Source organism: Scyliorhinus canicula, chromosome 23 (assembly GCF_902713615.1).
Source record: "Scyliorhinus canicula chromosome 23, sScyCan1.1, whole genome shotgun sequence".
In the NCBI taxonomy this organism is placed as follows: domain Eukaryota; kingdom Metazoa; phylum Chordata; class Chondrichthyes; order Carcharhiniformes; family Scyliorhinidae; genus Scyliorhinus; species Scyliorhinus canicula.
Window position 1 is genome coordinate 4366457 of NC_052168.1, and position 18845 is coordinate 4385301.

An 18845-nucleotide genomic window follows, 5' to 3' on the forward strand; every position below is an offset into this window, starting at 1 on the left:
AAAAAAAAAAAAAAAAAAAAAAAAAAAAAATCGCTGACTTCATTATTTACAACTTATCACGGTGGTGTGAGCCAACAAAGGCTCCCATAGGCACAGCGACATCTCATTGAAGCTTTCTTTGCAGACCGCGAAGGGTGGATGGATTCTGAAGCTGCAAATGGTCTGGCTCAAGTCAGTGATAACAAAAAAAAACACAGCCATCCCATGAGCCGGTGTTTAATAGACAAAGAAAAAAAAGGTGAGATTCACTCCAAGGCAGATCATGGGCCTGTCAATCTGCCTAGCACTCAATGTCAGCCGTCAAGACTCAGCCCTCCAATTAGGATGCAATGAAACCACTCATTAAGGCCCAAAAATTGCAACAAGATAAATCGCAATTTATGCAGAAAAACAAATTTATGCAGTTCAAAAAAAAACGCAACACAAATTGCACAAGCTATTCCACAGATCACAGGCGATTTATTATTTTCTTTGATTTCATCGCCTTAGGTGACTTTCCCTTCCATCCAGAGTTGAAACCGCCACAGGACAAATGTTTAAAAATGCTACTTGAGCAGTGGAAGTGGCCCAGTGCAAACACCAAAAAAAAAATAAATGGAAAAGTATAAATTGACACAGGTTTGATGAAAGCTCATTTTTGCAAGTGGTAACCTATTACCTACTGCACCTCAAGGTTAGTGGGCCTACTCATTGGGCAAATAAACAAGTCACGATACCGTCGCTACGGACACCATGACAACCCCCACCTCGGGAGCAATTGCAGGCGTTGGGGCCTGAAAGAATGAAGTAGTTCGATCAGAATTTTTTAAAAAATAAATCAGCACTCATTCCATATAGGGGTGGGGGAAGCGGAAAGAGGTGCAGCTATTCCTGTAGCATTCACATGGGATCAATTTCTTGTAAACATTGGTCCCAGCAGCCTAGTTTGTCGTCAGGCTTGAAGGGCGGCGACGAGAGTCTTCAAGGACTCGCCTTCCCTCTATAGGGAGTCAATTAGTCATTCGTTAGGGGCATAGCTGGATTTGGAACTTGGGTTAGAGAGGCATGTACAAAATGGGATAGCAAGGATTGAAAGGCAAGTCTTCACATCCTATAGCCAAGGGGGTGGGGATATAGGGAGCGTCTTTTCCATTTGGACAAATGCAGTTTGAAATAGCTCAGAAAATACAGTTGGAGATGAAAAATTCTACCTTCCTATGCTTTCACTCTTTCCCCCCCCCCCCCCCCCCCCCCCCCCTCCCAAAAAACAGGAAAAAGTAATTTTTTCTCCATGAAGGCCCACCATTTTCATTAAACAGCGAAAGGAAAAAAAAAAGGTCAATAATCAAATTTCAGGGACTTGACTCGAACATCTCCCTGCACAGAAAGGAAGGTCATTGTATCCATGGAAGTCCGATTAGAGAACTCCAGTACGTAGTCAGGAAACTTGATCTCAAATTTCTCCCCGAGGAACGTAATGGAAAACTGTGGAGGCAAGAGGAAGATGTCGGTCAAAACAATAAAGGGAGAGGTGATGCACAGGACATTGCAAATCTTACCCCATCCGCATAGTCCTTTCTCCCACAGTGTGGTTATCAAGTTCCTGTTCAATGCATCGCTGCTATTCACCTGAACCATTCCCTCTGCACCTTGTGTAAATTGACACCAGTTTTATCCAAGGACTCATCAGCTTGAGTTTTTTTTTAAAAAATGTCAGGAGGGAACTTAGAGTCAACTCCTTAATGTGTCCACCTTACCGGGCACGTCAGGAGTGTAATGGAACACTCCCTGCTTGCTGAGATGAGTGGAGGCTCCAACAACGCAAGCTCGACACCATCCAGGACAAAGCACGCACCCCCCACCCCCCTACAAATATTCAAATCCTCCACCACTATGAATAGCGGCAGCCGTGTGTACTATTTACAAGATGGACGGCAGGAACTCACCAAGGCGCCCGATGCAGCACCTTCCAAACACATGACCCACTACCAACTAAAAGGCCATAGGGGCAGCAGATACCTGGGAACCCTACCACTTGGGAGAGGTGCCCCTTCAAGGTTGCGGTGAACCAGTGTGCACCTGTATTAGGGGATGCACGGTAGGACCTGCACTACAGGTTCCCAGATAGCCCCTGCCAGCTAGCTCCGCCCACAAGGAGCCCCTGCCAGCTAGCTCCGCCCACAAGGAGCCCCTGCCAGCTAGCTCCGCCCACAAGGAGCCCCTGCCAGCTAGCTCCGCCCACAAGGAGCCCCTGCCAGCTAGCTCCGCCCACAAGGAGCCCCTGCCAGCTAGCTCCGCCCACAAGGAGCCCCTGCCAGCTAGCTCCGCCCACAAGGAGCCCCTGCCAGCTAGCTCCGCCCACAAGGAGCCCCTGCCAGCTAGCTCCGCCCACAAGGAGCCCCTGCCAGCTAGCTCCGCCCACAAGGAGCCCCTGCCAGCTAGCTCCGCCCACAAGGAGCCCCTGCCAGCTAGCTCCGCCCACAAGGAGCCCCTGCCAGCTAGCTCCGCCCACAAGGAGCCGTATAACTATGTGTGTCCTCCTTCTGATCAGCCATTTCGCCAGCTGCAGTAGGCATCGGACTGTAATAAAGCCACAGTTATACCCAATCAGAGTCTTTCCTGCAATTGATGGTGCAAAGGTCACTCCCCACCCGGATTTGGAAATATAATTGCTGTTCCATCACTGTCATTGCATGGCGAGGGGTGTAGCTGCACCATATGGACTGCAGAGGTTAATAAGGCAGCTCACCACCACATGCAGATGAGGAACTAGCCTTTATAAATCTGCATCAGTGAAGTCACACTGAACAAGAGGATGCTACAAAGTTGTATACAGCAGTGTGTGACAACTTGTTGTACCTGGCGCTTTTAACACCAATAAATTTCTACTGTGAATGAGAAGCAGAGAAACCTCATTGACCATGTCACTGCAGGAGCTGTTAAAAAAAAAAACACAGGAGGTGTCGCTCGATGCTGATGGCCCAATTACCAGGCTCCCTGCTCTACTGCTGAGCCCAAACTCAACAGGAGCACCTTCCAAGGGTGACCAATGGATACAGATACAAGGTCGGACAGGAAAAGCTTTTGGAAGACCATTAAAAAATCAGCCAGTTCTTTTTTAGGGGTGTTTGGAAAGCAAAGATACCCAGAGCCCCACAAGAAAAGCTGCAAAACAAACAAGGGTTAATATTGGAACAAAAAAAAAAGGAAATTAGAAAATATGTTATACAATTTTCACCATTCAATGAAAAGATAGCTTTAGCATGGATCAATTTGAAACACATTTTAAGTAGTCAATCCCATTGTACTCCTAGATGCTCGGCACAACATTGAGGGCCGAAGGGCCTGTTCTGTGCTGTACTGTTCTATTCTATTCTATCTCGGTCACTCCTGCATCATGACTTGGACACTCCCATTTACATCTGGATGGTGTCCGTTCCTTCTCGATAAGAGGATATCAGACTTGCAGAAGCAGCAAATCTCAGCCGAACCTCAGGCTGCTTCGCCTCTCCGACAGCAGGGTACAATTATTCAGGTGCAAAAACGAGACAAATAAAAGTCAAATCCTAATCTGCATTGCAGACACAGGCAGAGTTAATGCTGGGGGTTACACATAACACACCCAGTCATTTAGATTTGAGGCAGGCTGCGTTTTTTTGAGGAGAATTGTATGTCTGCAAGCCATGCTCCATACAGTTACATGGTAGAAAACGCTGCCACCTAGTGGAACATCCAAAGCAAGCACAAGTTCTCGAAGAACAGAAATATAACATTATTTTGAATCCTCGGGGCAGGTGATATGGGGAGCACTAAATCTTCTTATGCTCCAAGTGTGGCATAAGCGGCTTCCTTGTGGTGCACTTGACAAAGGAAGGTTCAGACGTGGAGATAACTTCAACACGTTTATTAAACTATTTACACTTGAAATGAAAATGAAAATCGCTTATTGTCACGAGTAGGCTTCACATGAAGTTACTGTGAAAAGCCCCTAGTCGCCACATTCCGGCGCCTGTTACGGGAATCGAACCGCGCTGCTGGTCTGCTTTCAAAGCCAGCGATTTAGCCCAGTGTGCTAAACAACCCCTACTTCTATTACTCGGGTTCGCCACTACTGCTAATCCTACTATAGCTACCCAGACTGACTAACCAGTCTGCTACAATCCACGTGGTGGGTGTGATGTTGAATCAACTCCATGTTTGTACTCACTGAGTGTTTCCATTGGAAAGAGGCAGATCATGTGTGTGGTGTCCTTTATATATGGGTTGGTGGGGCAGCACGGTGGCCTAGTGGTTAGCACAACCGCCTCACGGCGCTGAGGTCCCAGGTTCGATCCCGGCTCTGGGTCACTGTCCGTGTGGAGTTTGCACATTCTCCCCGTGTCTGCATGGGTTTCGCCCCCACAACCCAAAAATGTGCAGTGTAGGTGGATTGGACACGCTAAATTGCCCCTTAATGGGAAAAAATAATTGGGTAATCTAAATTTATAAAAAAAAAAAAAAAATATGGGTTGGTGTAATGCCCTCCTGTGGTAGTGTCACCTCTTGTGTGTATCGTGAATGCCCATTGGTCGTGTCCTATCTAACTGTTCTATTGGACGAGTGTCTGTGTGTCATGTCTCTGGTGCTCCCTCTAGTGTCTAGCTAGTCTACATGTATTTAGATTAACCCCTTGTGTATTTACAGTGATGCACATCACCACCAGAAACCAACAAAACCAGAAGCTGAACAGCGAATGCCCCCAATAATACCAGCCGCCATGGTTATGGTTAAATTAGCAGCACCTTAACCTTTTGTACATATCAAACTATCCCAGCTGGCTATCCAAACACTATTGATGCACAAGGCAGTTCCGCCCCCCCTCAAGCTGCAGAACGCAGGATACGGGGCACTGCCTCAGGGAAAGGAGTTGAGTGGGTTATGAACTATTCAGAGTATGAAAATCAAGCGGTGTTACAACATTTATAGAACACACTGGTTCAACCTCAAAAGTGGCCGGTTGTATCCAGTTCAGTCAAAGCGAGGGGGGGGGGGGGGGGGGGGGGGAGGGAGGAATGGGGAGAGCTCTTCCGATTGGAAAGAGGATCGAGAACAAGGAGAACTTGATTCAAGGAAATTGGCTTTGCGATTTGTCCTGTGTACAGCGAAAGGTGTCGTTTGTGTACAGTCCAGACAGAAAACCATAGGACAAGGTAAAAAAAAAAAACAGCAACAGTGACATTTATGGTGCAAACAACAAGCCACTAGGATCTGGAATGCACTACCCAGAGTGTGTGATTTTCTTCGAGGGAGAATTAATTATCTGAAAAAGGAAGAGTGCGCAAGGCTGAGAGAAGGCAGGGAGGTGGCAGATTTGCCCCTTTGCCAAGCTGGCACAAGGCAGGCCGAAAAGCCTCTTGTGCCATCACGGTTGAGAACAATATAAAACGGCGAGTCAGAAGCAATCCACTTCAAGGCTTTGATGCAAGCTTTTCCACAACAAGCTTAAATAAATACTACAATTTTACACCTACCAGTGCCGCAGGGTGATGATTAGATTGGATTACGAGTGATGGGCCTGATGCGATTGAGACAAATATAAACAGTGGCTTCTCCGACAAGGATTTGAACTGAAACTTGGTTAACAATTTGGACACTTGGAGGAGAGAGCGAATCAGTCACACAAAAGCAGCAAACATACAACAGGAATTAGACAGCGAGGCTGAAGAATGTTATGTTAATAGGACTACAAAGCAGATCGTATCCAAAAGGCAAAAGCCCATTATAGCCCAGGCATGGCTTAAAGCATTACGTCTGATAAATGCCAATTTAATTTGTTGCTGAATGTAATCCCTGCACTGGAGAACAGGAACTGGGCCCTCATCCAAATCAGGTGGATACAGCTTGGGGGGGGGGGGGGGGGGGGGGGGGTAAAGGAACTCAAAAGCCTCTGACGAGGAAGGCAGTATTTTACTGCAGCCAAACTGCCATCCGGATCCGGTACACAGTGGGTTAGGCACAAGGATTAAGAACTGGTAGGTTTAAAAATCGCAGTGCTGCCTCGTTTGTGGCAGGCTACTCAATAATGCAAGACATATCCTGGCTTTTTAAAAGAATGGTCCAGTTTTTTTTTTAATACAGGCATCGTGTCGGAACACAAGTGACAGCACAGACGGATGGGACGCAAATTAACTGCGGCAGTAGATGGGCCTGGGCTGAATTGTTGAAGTGACAGAAACAACTCACTCTTTGAAGTGCTTCCTGACATCATCCCCGAATGGCCATTTTAAGTGTTTCTCCCCCCCCCCCCCCCTCCCCCCAAGAGGAAATGGGCCAATACATCCAACTCTAATTGGATCTCAATCCATTGTCCCTCAAAAAAAAGAAAATTGCATATTCAAAGGAATCACCATTTATGGCTTTTCCAACAGATCATCTCATTCAGAGTGCCTTTGGCAAATTAAGTCAACCCTGGCTGACAAATCATTAACTGGTCGTATTGGGACTGCTACACAGTATGGTTAATGATGTGTTGGGTACTCTGGATCTGTGGAGACCGCGTTTACCTTAGCAGTAACATAGACAGGCTACCAACACTTGTAACAGTTCAACTGTTTGGGGCAGCAGGGTAGCATGGTGGTTAGCATAAATGCTTCACAGCTCCAGGGTCCCAGGTTCGATTCCCGGCTGGGTCACTGTCTGTGTGGAGTCTGCACGTCCTCCCCCTGGGTGCGTGGGTTTCCTCCGGGTGCTCCGGTTTCCTCCCACAGTCCAAAGATGTGCAGGTTAGGTGGATTGGCCATGCTAAATTGCCCATAGTGTCCTAATAAAAGTAAGGTTAAGGGGGGGTTGTTGGGTTACGGGTATAGGGTGGATACGTGGGTTTGAGTAGGGTGATCATGGCTCGGCACAATATTGAGGGCCGAAGGGCCTGTTCTGTGCTGTACTGTTCTATGTTCTAACTCTATTTTATTGAACTAAGAGCTGTTGAACATACTTGCACTGTGGGTCGACACTATGTTAGATTGACTGAAGACCTATACCTAACCTGACCAGCCTATACTGCTAGCACATGGTAGATGTTCGCGCTACTGACTGCGGGCTCTGTCTGTCTCAGAGGCTGCATCCCGAATGAGCGGGAAAACTAGTGCCCTCTGGCTTTATAGTGACTGTGCCCACACTGGTGATTGGCTGCTGTGTTGATTGGTCTTGCAGTATGTCTCTCTGCACCATCATATACCGATGTGTATATTATGACAGTTAACATGGGGAGGATTTGCATAAGGTGCTGCGTGGACCATCTGCAACAGGCGAACAGACTGAACACAACACACAAGACACTCGAGGAGTTAGGATTCGGGTCAACTAATGCTTCACATCCCCACTTCATTCAGGCCTTTTGTTTCAATTCCACTTCCCTCCAGAATGATGTGGAAATGCCGGAGTTGGATTGGGGTGAGCACAGTAAGAAGTCGGACAACACCAGGTTAAAGACCAACAGGTTTGCTTCAAACACGAGCTTTCGGAGCGCAGCTCCTTCCTCAGGTGAATGTTTGAAACAAACCTGCTGGACTTTTACCCTGGTGTTGGAATGAAGCAAGAGGCAGAGCCAAGGTCAGACTCGGATTCCCCAAGGCCAACCCACCCTGGAGGACGACAAGACTTGGGAGCTGGTGTCCTCCCTCAAAAATCAACCGTGGGGAAATTAGATCACAGTCTCCCATGCTCACCTTAAAGCATTCTCCCTTCTCGAACATGAAGAAGGAGTCCTCTCTCTGCTCTGTACACCACTCACCACCTTCTTTACTGTTAAAGACAATCACCTGACCGTCTTGATGATCGTCAAACCGAGGGTTGAAGTGCAATGCCAAGTCAAAGTCATCTTTTCCCAGGCTAATTGCAAATCTGCAACAGAAAAAAGAAAAAGTTCAAGCTCCATCCTCCGAAAGATGAAATGAAATGAATGAAAATTGCTTATTGTCACGAGTAGGCTTCAATGAAGTTACTGTGAAAAGCCCCTAGTCGCCACATTCCGGCGCCTGTCCGGGGAGGCTGGTACAGGAATCGAACCGTGCTGCTGGCCTGCTTGGTCTGCTTTAAAAGCCAGCGATTTAGCCTGGTGAGCTAAACCAACCCCTGATGATAACGATTAAACAAGACGTGGTAAATCTATGTGGACAAGGTTGTTATTCATCATTCATCTCTAGCAGTTTCTGGGGAAGAGTTGCCATTTGAGGGGGGGGGGGGGGGGGGGGGGGGGAAGTACCAGTGAACTTTGGATTGGAACCCTAGCCAGGTCAGGCAAGAAACACTTCCTCTTTCCCGCAAAAGCATAAAAAAAAAACAAACAGCCTCACTTTCTGAACACCACTGTTAATTTCCTCAAAACTGCCGTGGTAAAGTTCAAACTCAAATATATACACACACACATATTTAGAAGAGAAGGGCTCACCCCAACATAAAATACAATAAAATATGAAATAGACTAACTGGTGGGGTACAAAACTGTATTTTAACTACTTTGAAATTCATTGACCACTGCACTCTGAAGGCCTGGGTAGTGAAAACTACTGGGCGGCACGGTAACACAGTGGTTAGCACTGTTGCTTCACAGCTCCAGGGTCCCAGGTTCGATTCCTGGCTTGGGTCACTGTGTGCGGACTTTCTCCCCGTGTCTGGGTGGGTTTCCTCCCACAGTCCAAAGACGAGCAGGTTAGGTGGATTGGCCGTGCTAAATTGCCCCTTAGGTGACCAAAAAGGTCAGAAGGGGTTATTGGGTTACGGGGATAGGGTTATTGGGTTACGGGGATGGGGTGGAAGTGAGGGCTTAAGTGAGTCAGTGCAGACTAGATGGGCCGAATGGCCTCTTTCTGCACTGCATGTTCTATAATTCCTCGACTACACCCAGTCGTCACTAGTGGGGGTGGGAAATGTACAAGGAGGCCAGATTTCAAAGAATAGGGTTGTTGAGTGTTACAGGACTAGGAGAGAGAGAGAGAGAGAGAGAGACACAGAGAGAGACAGAGACAGAGAGACAGATTTATTAAACTCTTACCTGTCTGCTTCTGGGTCAACAAAAACTTTGATTTTGACTGTGTCACCAACTTTCATGTCAACATCAAACATTTCCAGAACCTATTGAACAGGAAATCAGACAAATCAGGTCACTCCCCAATGGCACAAGTCACATGGGATTTCAGTTCAAATACAACCAGTGGTGGAAAACCCACCTCTGCAATTTCCCCAATTTAATATCCACTGGAAATTAAACCCCAGAACAAGCAGGAAGAAATGCAAAAATGCTGCAACTCTTGTCCTCTTCCCTCCCATGCAGCAGATTCAAAACGACGTACATTATGCAGCAAACCCAAGGACATCATAGAAAACTCCAAATGGTGGTACAGTGGCTGGCAGTGATGCCTCACTGTCAAGGACCCAAAGAACAAAGAAAGTTACAGCACAGGAACAGGCCCTTCGGCCCTCCCAGCCTGTGCCGATCCAGATCCTTTATCTAAACCTGTCGCCTATTTTCCAAGGATCTACTTCCCTCTGTTCCCCGCCCGTTCATGTATCTGTCCAGATGCATCTTAAATGATGCTATCGTGCCCACCACTATCACCTCCGCTTGCAAAGTGTTTCCAGGCACCCACCACCCTCTGCGTAAAAAAACTTCCCACGCACATCTCCCTTAAACTTTCCCCCTCTCACCTTAAACTCGTGGCCCCTTGTAACTGACACCCCCACTCTTGGGAAAAGCTGGTTGCTATCCACCCTGTCCATACCTCTCAATTTTGTAGACCTCAATCAGGTCCACTCTCAACCTCAGTCTTTCCAACGAAAATAATCCTAATCTACTCAACCTTTCTTCATAGCTAGCACCCTCCATACTAGGCAACATTGAACCCAGGTTCAATTTCAGCTTTGGGAGAGTCTGTGGTGTTTCCTCTGTTTCCCCGTTTCATCCATCAGTCCAAATACATGCAGGTTAGGTGGACTGGCCGTGATTAAGGCACAGAGGGAATTGGACAGGGGTGTGGGAAGGTCAGTGGATACCCGATTGGCTAATCGCCTCCTGTGGTGTAAAGCTTCTCAGGAAACCATTTAGCCTTGGCCAGTCACCTTCATGAAGGTATATTATTAAAAGTTTAATGAACCTTTAAAACTGATGGGCAGGATGGATCAAACCAAAGTACTCCCAACTCCACAAAAGCATTCAGACCCCACGTAAACGGTTAGAGCGGCACGGCAGCATAGTGGTTAGCACTGTTGCTTCACAGCGCCCCGTGTTCGATTCCCGGCTTGGGTCACTGTTTGTGCGGAGTCTGCACGTTCTCCCCGTGTCTGTGTTTCCCCCGGGTGTCTCCCACACGTCCCAAAGACACCCGCCATTTTTCACACCCTCCCGCTATTCTTCCCCCCCCCCCCCGCCCGCCCACGCCACAAATCGCCGCTCGCCGTTTTTTTACGGCGAGCAGCGATTCCCCGAGGCCGATGGGCCGAGCGACCGGGCCTTCACGCCCGTTTCAACAGGGCAGCAAACACACCTGCTTGCTGCCGTCGTGAAACGGGTGCCAGATGCCCGTTTGGGGCACCTGGGGGCCCGATTGGCACGGCAGTACCACAGCCGTGCCAAGGGGGCATAGGCCCGCGATCGGTGCCCGCCGATCGTGGGCAGTGCGTCCGTAACGGACGCACTCTTTTCCCTCCGCCGCGCCGCAAGATCAAGCCGCCACGTCTTGCGGGGCGGCTGAGGGAAAAGATGCCAACTGCGCATGCGCAGATTGGCGTTCTCCAACCTGCGCATGCGCGGCTGAAGTCATCGCCCGCGTCAGCCGGCGTGACGCTTGGCGTGCGGCCTTGCCGCCGTGACACACGGGGCCGCGCTCCTAGCCCTGCCCGGGGGGGGGGGGGGGGAAGAGAGAATCGGCCCCGGAAGTGGGCGTGAAGGCTGCCGTGGGTCACGGCCTGTCCCACAGCAGCCTTTACGATTCTCCACAGTTGCGGAGAATCTCGCCCAGGGTGTTAAGCGAATTGGACATTGAATTCTCTCATTATCAAGTAGGCTTACATTATTCAATGAAGATTATTATTATTATTTAGGACGGAGACCCAGGCTGGTGAATCTTTGGAATTCTCTACCCCAGGCTCGATCAACATGGACAAGGCCAGATTTCCAGACAGTAAAAAGGGATATGGGGATAGTGTGAGGAAAGGCATTGGAGGTGGAAGGTCCAGCATAATCCAACATGATGCAACAGACTCGAAGGAAGGGCGGAATGCCTCCTCCTGGTTTCATATCTAAGGGACTTGTTTCTTAAAAAAAAATATTTCCTCGGATCCAGGTGGTCGAGCTCTAAACCTTTGATATTCGCACCCAAACACATAGCAACACTTCCCCCAAGGAGTTTCAGGAGGACGCTAATTATAGGCAAAAATCTGGACAGCAAAACACGCAAAAAGGCATAATTAATGTTTGAGGAACCCGAACGATAGCAGCTTATTTTTTTCAAAGACAAAAAATGGGTGGAAACAGTAAACGAAAATCACCGGTTAAGTATCTGTTCTGTAGACATGAAGCGCAAAAATTGCACCATAGATGTTTTGGATAAAATCTACATTTGTCACGTTCTTTCCCCCCCACCACCCCCACACTCTTCAGTTTATTTTCATCTCCCAGCTTCAAGCTGCCTTGAAAGCCCCAACTCCAGTTGCTTCATCATTCAGGTCAGATAGCAAATGCAGAAGCATCAGGTTCCTGTTGGCTAATCAAGCAATAGCGAGATGATAATTCAGTTTTCTAGAAAGTTGACACAAGCAACAAAGGGCCTGCATTAATACTACACAAGAGGTTGTGTGGGGGGGGGGGGGGGGAGAGTTTAAGCGACTGAGCCGTCACTAGATTTGCCTCTCCAGGGTCCATGGAAATATATTTTTGCTTTTAGAAATGGGGCACTCCCCCTTGTGGAGAACTAGCCTCATATTTAGAGAGGTTGACCGCAAGGAGAGAGTTTACAGGCAGGGAAAATCACAACAGGTGATCATCTCCAAGTTGCCTTCTCTTGCTATCAACTCTATGCCATGGGAGGGTAGAATGAGGAGCAACCACATCTGGAGTATTGTGTCCAGATGGGGTCTCCTTATTTGAGGAAGGATGTGGCGGCATTGGAGGCAGTTCGGAGGAGGTTCACCAGATCGATTCCGGGGACGAAAGGATTGACTCACGGGGAGAAATTCAACAGTTTGGGCTCATACTCGCTGGAGTTTAGAAGGATTGAGAGGGGATCTGATCAAAGTATATAAAATACTAAAAGGGATTGATAAAGTAAATGTAGATCAAATGTTCCGAAATGTGGGCCAACCTAGAACAAGAGGTCACAGATATAGGTTGAGAGGCGGTAGATTTCGAACTGAGATGAGGAGAAACTACTACTTCTCAGAGGGATTTGTGGAAGTCGCCACTCCATAGTGCAGTGGAGGTAGGGAGGTGACCTCGAGACCAGGAAGAGATCAACCACGACCTGATTGAATGACAGAGCACGCTCAAAGGGCTGAATGGGGTCCTATGGACCTATCTAGTAATGTAGAAAGAGCAAGGCCTCAAATCCATGTAGTGCAAACTAGGTGAGGAAAGCGTGAACCATTCAGTGGGTGGATCAGATAGGTAGCTTAGTTCTCCCCCCTCCCAGTCCTCTCCCCAAGCAAGGTCAGGAACAGAGTGTGCCATTACCAACCAGGTTTTTAAGAAATACAAACCGACTTCAGGTATCTCATCTGTTTTTGATGGCTTTGGGAGCCCTCAAATCACCTGGAAACCACTTAGAACAAGCCAATTCCTCAAAAAAAAAACACACACATTAGGCTTATTGAGTCCAGCTCAGCAGGCTGGAGGTCAGAAGGGTACAGATGAAGTATTTTCTCTTGCCAAGCCATTATAGAACATGGATTATCCATTGCATTCACAGATCATGTCACAAAAGCTGATGTTTTTTTTATTCAGACAAAGAACTTTCCAGTGAGCAAACAAAACAAAACAAAAAAAAAATATCAAAAAGGTCTTACCAGCCATCGTTTGTAATCATCTGTACAAAAGCTCTCATGAACGATTGTGATGATTATTAGGTATCATTTTTTTTTTTAAATTTAGAGTACCCAATTCATTTTTCCAAGGGGCAATTTAGCATGGCCAATCTACCTAACCTGCACATCTTTGGGTTGTTGGGGGCGAAATTCACGCAAACACGGGGAGAATGTGCAAACTCCACATGGACAGAGACCCAGAGCCGGGATCGAACCTGGGACCTCAGCGCCGTGAGGCAGCTGTGCTAACCCACTGCGTCACCGTGCTGGCCAGGTATCAGATTCTTAAGCTTGTTAAAAAGATCATGAATTTGTTTATTGACAACTATAATCATCTTTATTGGTGTCACAAGTAGGCTGACATTAACACTGCAATGAAGTTACTGTGAAAATCCCCTCGTCGCCACATTCCGGCGCCTGTTTGGGTACACGGAGGGAGAATTCAGAATGTCCAATTCACCAAACAGCACGTCTTTCGGGACTTGTGGGAGGAAACCGGAGCACCCGGGAGGAAACCCACGCAGACACAGGGAGAATGTGCAGACTCTGAACAGACAGTGACCCAAGCCGGGAATCGAACCTGGGACCCTGGAGTGTGATGTGTTAACTGCGCTGGTCTAACATCGGCTGCAACTGGATGCAGTAAAACGAGAAACAGGCTTCCGACACAAGAGATGGTCCAACACGGTTTTATTGAACCTGTTGATTGCTGTACATAATCTGCTGTGGGTTGACACTCTATGTACCTAACTGAACCTCCTACTGGCTTGACCACACTAGCTCTCTACCATATGGTGATGTTCATTGGCCTGTGCACTGTGACTATTTCCCTAGCTGTGTCCTGTGAGTGAGGGAGAGCCTTAGTGCCCTGTGGGCTTTATAGTGGTGGTGTCCTGTCTGATGATTGGTTGTTCTGAGTCGTGTGTGCTCATTGGTCATCCAATGTGTCAATCACTGCCTGTCTGCATCTCATCATATACATGAGTGGATATTATGACAGAGTGGTGATGCAATAGTGCTGACCACTGTGCTACCATGCTAATTCACCTAATAAGCAGGTCTTTTCTGGACTTGTGGGAGGAAACGGGAGCATCCGGAGGAAACCGACAATCGTAGACATAGAACATACAGTGCAGAAGGAGGCCATTCGGCCCAGCGAGTCTGCACCGACCCACTTAAGCCCTCTGCCACCCTATCCCCGTAACCCCTCCTAACCCTTTTGGTCACCAAGGACAATCGATCGTGGCCATTCCACCTAACCGGCACATCTTTGGGCTGTGGGAGGAAACCGGAGGAAACCCCCACAGACACTGGGAGAACGTGCAGAGTCTGCACAGACCGTTACCCAGCGGGGAATCGAACCTAGGACCCTGGTGCTGTGAAACTACAGCCACTTGTGCTACCATGCTGCCTAAATGAATATCTAAAAAAGGTTCTGAACTAGCCAATTACCAGCAAAGGGGTGGATTCACTTGCTTAGCAGGAGGGCAGTTGTCAGATCTCAATGTGGATACAGAAGTGGTATTCCAGCTCTTTGAATACTGATCACTTCCAATTCTCCCTCGTGATGAAGCTAACCTGGAGCAGGTTTTCTCCCCAACTTGGGAGAACCAGCTTCCCAATCCCAACTGGGCAAAACAGTGCTAAAGTTTAACAAAAATGCTGCTGTGATCCAATGCCTCACTGGAAAGTGCTAGAAAGTGCAATGCCAAGTCAGCTGTCATTGAGTCACACTCCTATCCGAGTCACTCAACAAGTCAGAAGGTTGATATTCCACATCAGAAACAAGTTCATACTGGTTAGTGGGTCACAAAGTTAAATTGTAATTGGAGAAGATGGGAGATAATACCTACTTCACAAGAGTAAAGATGCAATTTAATTTTAGCATTGTAGAATATATCCTAAAATCAGGGCCTAATGGATCTGGAGTGTTCATCATCAGAACCCACTCCCCTTCCCTCCCCCCCAAGAACCCATCAGCGAACAGATCTCAAAATTGGTTGGTTTCTCACATCAGTTGTCAGTTAATCACAGGCATCACACTCCTGACTTGTGCCTGGTAGATGGTGAACAGGATTTGGGGAGACAGGAGGAGAGTCAGGAGGGGAGTTACTCCCCCCCCCCCCCCCCCCCCCCCCCCCGCCCGAGTTCCCAGCCTCTGACCTTGTAACCCACAGTGTAGTGCTTCTACACGTACATATGAATTAGGAGAAGTTAGCCGTGTGAAATTGGAGAAGTAGGTCTAGCCTGTTCCACCGTTCAATATGACGATAGCATTCCTACAGTGCAAAAGGAGGTCATTCAGCCCATCAAGTCTGCACTGACCTTCCAAAAAAAACACCACACCCACCCCACCCTTCGGACACCAAGGGGCAATTTAGCAATAGCCAATCCATCTAACATGTGCCAATCCTGCAAGTTATTAAAACAGAGTCCTGTCTGCCCTCTTCAGGCACAGACAAAGATAACCCCATAACACTACTTTGAAGCACAGCAGAGGCCCTCCCACAGTCAATATTTATTCCTCAATCAACATTACTAAAAACAGATTACCTGCTCCATTAGCTCAGTGATATATGCATGAGCTTACTGTGCAGATAAGAGCATTGCTACAGAAATGCAAGATTTAAAAAGAAACTCTCTAGCAGATATGAAATGAAAAATGAAATGAAAATAAAAATCGCTTATTGTCACGAGTAGGCTTCAATGAAGTTACTGTGAAAAGCCCCTAGTCTCCACATTCCGGCACCTGTCCGGGGAGGCTGGTACGGGAATCGAACCGTGCTGCTGGCCTGCTTGGTAAGCCAGTGATTTAGCCCAATGAGCTAAACTAGGACCTAAACCAGGTCATCAGGACCTTAAAAGGGTAAGATTTTAAAAGTTCTATAGAGAGCATCTTCAGGTGCAGTATAGTTGGAAAGAGTTCTGGCCTATTAGAGATTAGTTTGGAGGATGTTAAACCAACAACATTTTGGCTATAGCTGTCTCAATTTAGGAGATCTGTTTACTGGTGTGTTTTACACAAGGGACCAGTTACCAGAAAAGGCAAAAACCATCTTCAGCTGTAGGTTAAAGCCCTGATGAGAGGAGCATATCAATCAGCCAGCTTTAAAATCAGCTTTCAGTAGAACACTTCCCATTCCAATTCAAAATACCTCATTATTACTAACCCAGTGTTAGGTTAATACTCACAGTCTTCATTGTCCCTTGCTTGTGTGTTGTTTTTTTTTCTCTCTCTCTCTCCCAACCGTTTACAACCAACTTCCTAACAGAACATGTGAAGCAATTGCTACAACCACAGCCCTATATCTGCAGGATAGTTATCAGCTGTCATGTGACTGACCTCTAAGCTGGTCCAATCAATGCATGTACTCCCTATCTGCCCTCCCTCTGGAAACAACATCCAATCGGTTGCCAAGCACTTCATTACCTCCAATCAAAGGGTTGCAAGGAACTACTAGCACACAGAGTTTATTAACAAATCCATAATACAAAAGAACACAAAACAATCAGCTAAAAACATCCCCTATCCACCACAGACACAAACCAGTGAATCAACAAGAAAATAAAACCACCAGCTTTCAAGCCAGCACACCCCCACCCCCATCCAACGGTACCTCCTGCCCCCACATCAGCAGAAAGGCACCCAAACGAGCAGCACAGACCACCGGAATGGAAGACACCGTGCAGGGCATGGCGGGAGGGAGAGGGAGAGAGAGAGAGAGAGAACACCCCCCCCCCCCTTTCCTAAGAGGGGGCACAATTCAACCCCCAATAAAACCCAGCCCAGTTACACAAAAAATTCAAGACAAAATATAGGGCGACCACAAAAAGCCAAAAATGAGATGCAAAGAAGGCAGAGCCACCAACACTCGAGCATGGGCGGCACGGTAGCACAGTGGTTAGCTCTGTTGCTTCACATCGGCAAGAGACCCGGGTTCGATTCCCCGCTGAGTCACTGTCTGTGCGGAGTCTGCACGTTCTCCCCGTGTCTGCGTGGGTTTCCTCCGGGTGCTCCAGTTTCCTCCCACAGTCCAAAGTCGTGCTGTTAGGTGGATTGACCATTCTGAATTCTCCCTCCGTGTACCTGAACAGGCGCCGGAATGTGGCGACTAGGGGATTTTCACAGTAACTTCATTGCAGTGTTAATGTAAGCCAACTTGTGACAATAATAAAGATTATTATTATTATAATTTAGCACATGCTCTCTTCCACCCCGCCCCCAACCTGGTTCCAGCAACAGCCCCACTTCAGTGGAAAAGCGCCCGCAAGTAACACAGTCCGCCGGTAAAAGGCAGGCGGAGCACAGCTGAGGAGAGAAGAGAGGGAACACCCTTCCCCCTCACCAGCACCGGGAAGGCCCCTGAACCTCCAGTGCACAGAAGCACGAGGGGCCGCAACCAGCAAGCACCCAGCTGCCAGGCACAAAAACAATAAGCAACAAGAATATAATCCGAAACGTACAATTCCCCGCCAGTGAGAAAAAGACCAACATCAGTGCAAAGAGTTACACAGTCAATCGGACCGGCGCTCTGCCACTCCCACAGTACCATCATCCGGTCGTCGGACACCATCCAGCCCACAGCAGGTCCCACAGCGTCTGTGGAGAGAACACAGAGCTAATGTTTCAAGTCAGGATGACTCTTGACAAAAAGACATCCAGACACAAAACATGAGCTCCCCTCTCTCTCCACATATAATATTCCGGATGTTGCTTGGGAAAGGGGCATTTCTCGAATGTGTGGGTGATATCTACCTGCGGGATTTATTTTTTCATAATCTTAATTATTGTCACAAATAAGCTTACATTAACACTGCAAGGAAGTTACTGTGAAAAGCCCCTAGTCGCCACACTCCAGCGCCTGTTCGGGTACACGGAGGGAGAATTCCAAATGTCCAATTCACCTAACAGCACGTCTTTCGGGACTTGTGGGAGGAAACCGGAGCACCCGGAGGAAACCCACGCAGACACGGGGAGAACATGCAGACTCTGCACAGGCAGTGACCCAAGCCGGGAATCGAACCCGGGACCCTGGCGCTGAGAAGCAACAGTGCTAACCACTGTATAGGGTTATATAATATTGGATGTTATTTGGGAAAGGGGCATTTTCATAGTTCAGGAATATAGATAACTGGGGACAGGGGTTAACTTCATGAAATACTGTGTGTGTGTGTGTGTGTGTGTGTGTGTCGCCATTACCGTGGGCAGCACGGTAGCACAGTGGTTAGCACAATTGCTTCACAGCGCCAGGGTCCCATGTTAGATTCCCAGCTTGGATCACTATCCGTGCAAAGTCTGCACGTTCTCCCCGTGACTGCGTGGGTTTCCTCCGGGTGCTCCGGTTTCCTCCCACAGTCCAAAAATGTGCAGGTTAGGTGGATTGGCCATGCTAAATTGCCCCTTAGTGTCCAAAATTGCCCTTAGTGTTGCGTGGGGTTGCTGGATTGTGGGGATGGGGTGGAGGTGTGGACTTTGGGTAGGGTGCTCCTTCCAAGAGCCGGTGCAGACTCGATGGGCCGAATGGCCTCCTTCTGCACTGTAAATTCTATGATTCTATGATTATTGCTCGCTAGGGAGCACGCAGGGCTGGACAGCTGGTTTGTCATGCGGAGCGAGGCCATCAGCGTGGGTTCAATCCCCGTTACGGCTGAGGTTATCCATAAAGGCCCCGCCTTCTGAATCTTGCCCCCTCGCCTGAGGTGCCGTGACCCTCCGGTTAAATCACCACCAGTCAGCTCTCCCCCCTCTGTGGTCATCTGGGACTGTGGCGACTTTATCTATTTTTGACTTTAGTTAAGTGTATTATTGTGCT

General features: G+C 48.0%; 1 protein-coding gene across 1 annotated transcript; it reads right to left on the bottom strand.

The window, feature by feature from the left end:
* Positions 1 to 202: 202 nt before the first annotated feature.
* Positions 203 to 16380, bottom strand: LOC119956548 (galectin-1-like). The gene is made up of 4 exons (XM_038783846.1): positions 16225 to 16380; positions 9011 to 9090; positions 7686 to 7860; positions 203 to 1464 (listed from the first exon to the last, which is right to left on the bottom strand). Exons 1-4 carry the CDS (start codon positions 16231 to 16233, stop codon positions 1318 to 1320), a joined length of 411 nt encoding a protein of 136 aa, XP_038639774.1. The 5' UTR covers positions 16234 to 16380; the 3' UTR covers positions 203 to 1317.
* Positions 16381 to 18845: the final 2465 nt, after the last annotated feature.

Bases quoted from the DNA above. Each gene is read 5' to 3' on its own strand.
- LOC119956548 (XM_038783846.1), bottom strand. The intron at 7,861-9,010 runs GTAAGAGTTTAA...TTTCTGTTGCAG, and splicing joins GTTGACCCAGAAGCAGACAG to ATTTGCAATTAGCCTGGGAA. The intron at 1,465-7,685 runs GTGAGCATGGGA...TTGCCTCCACAG, and splicing joins AGAAGGGAGAATGCTTTAAG to TTTTCCATTACGTTCCTCGG.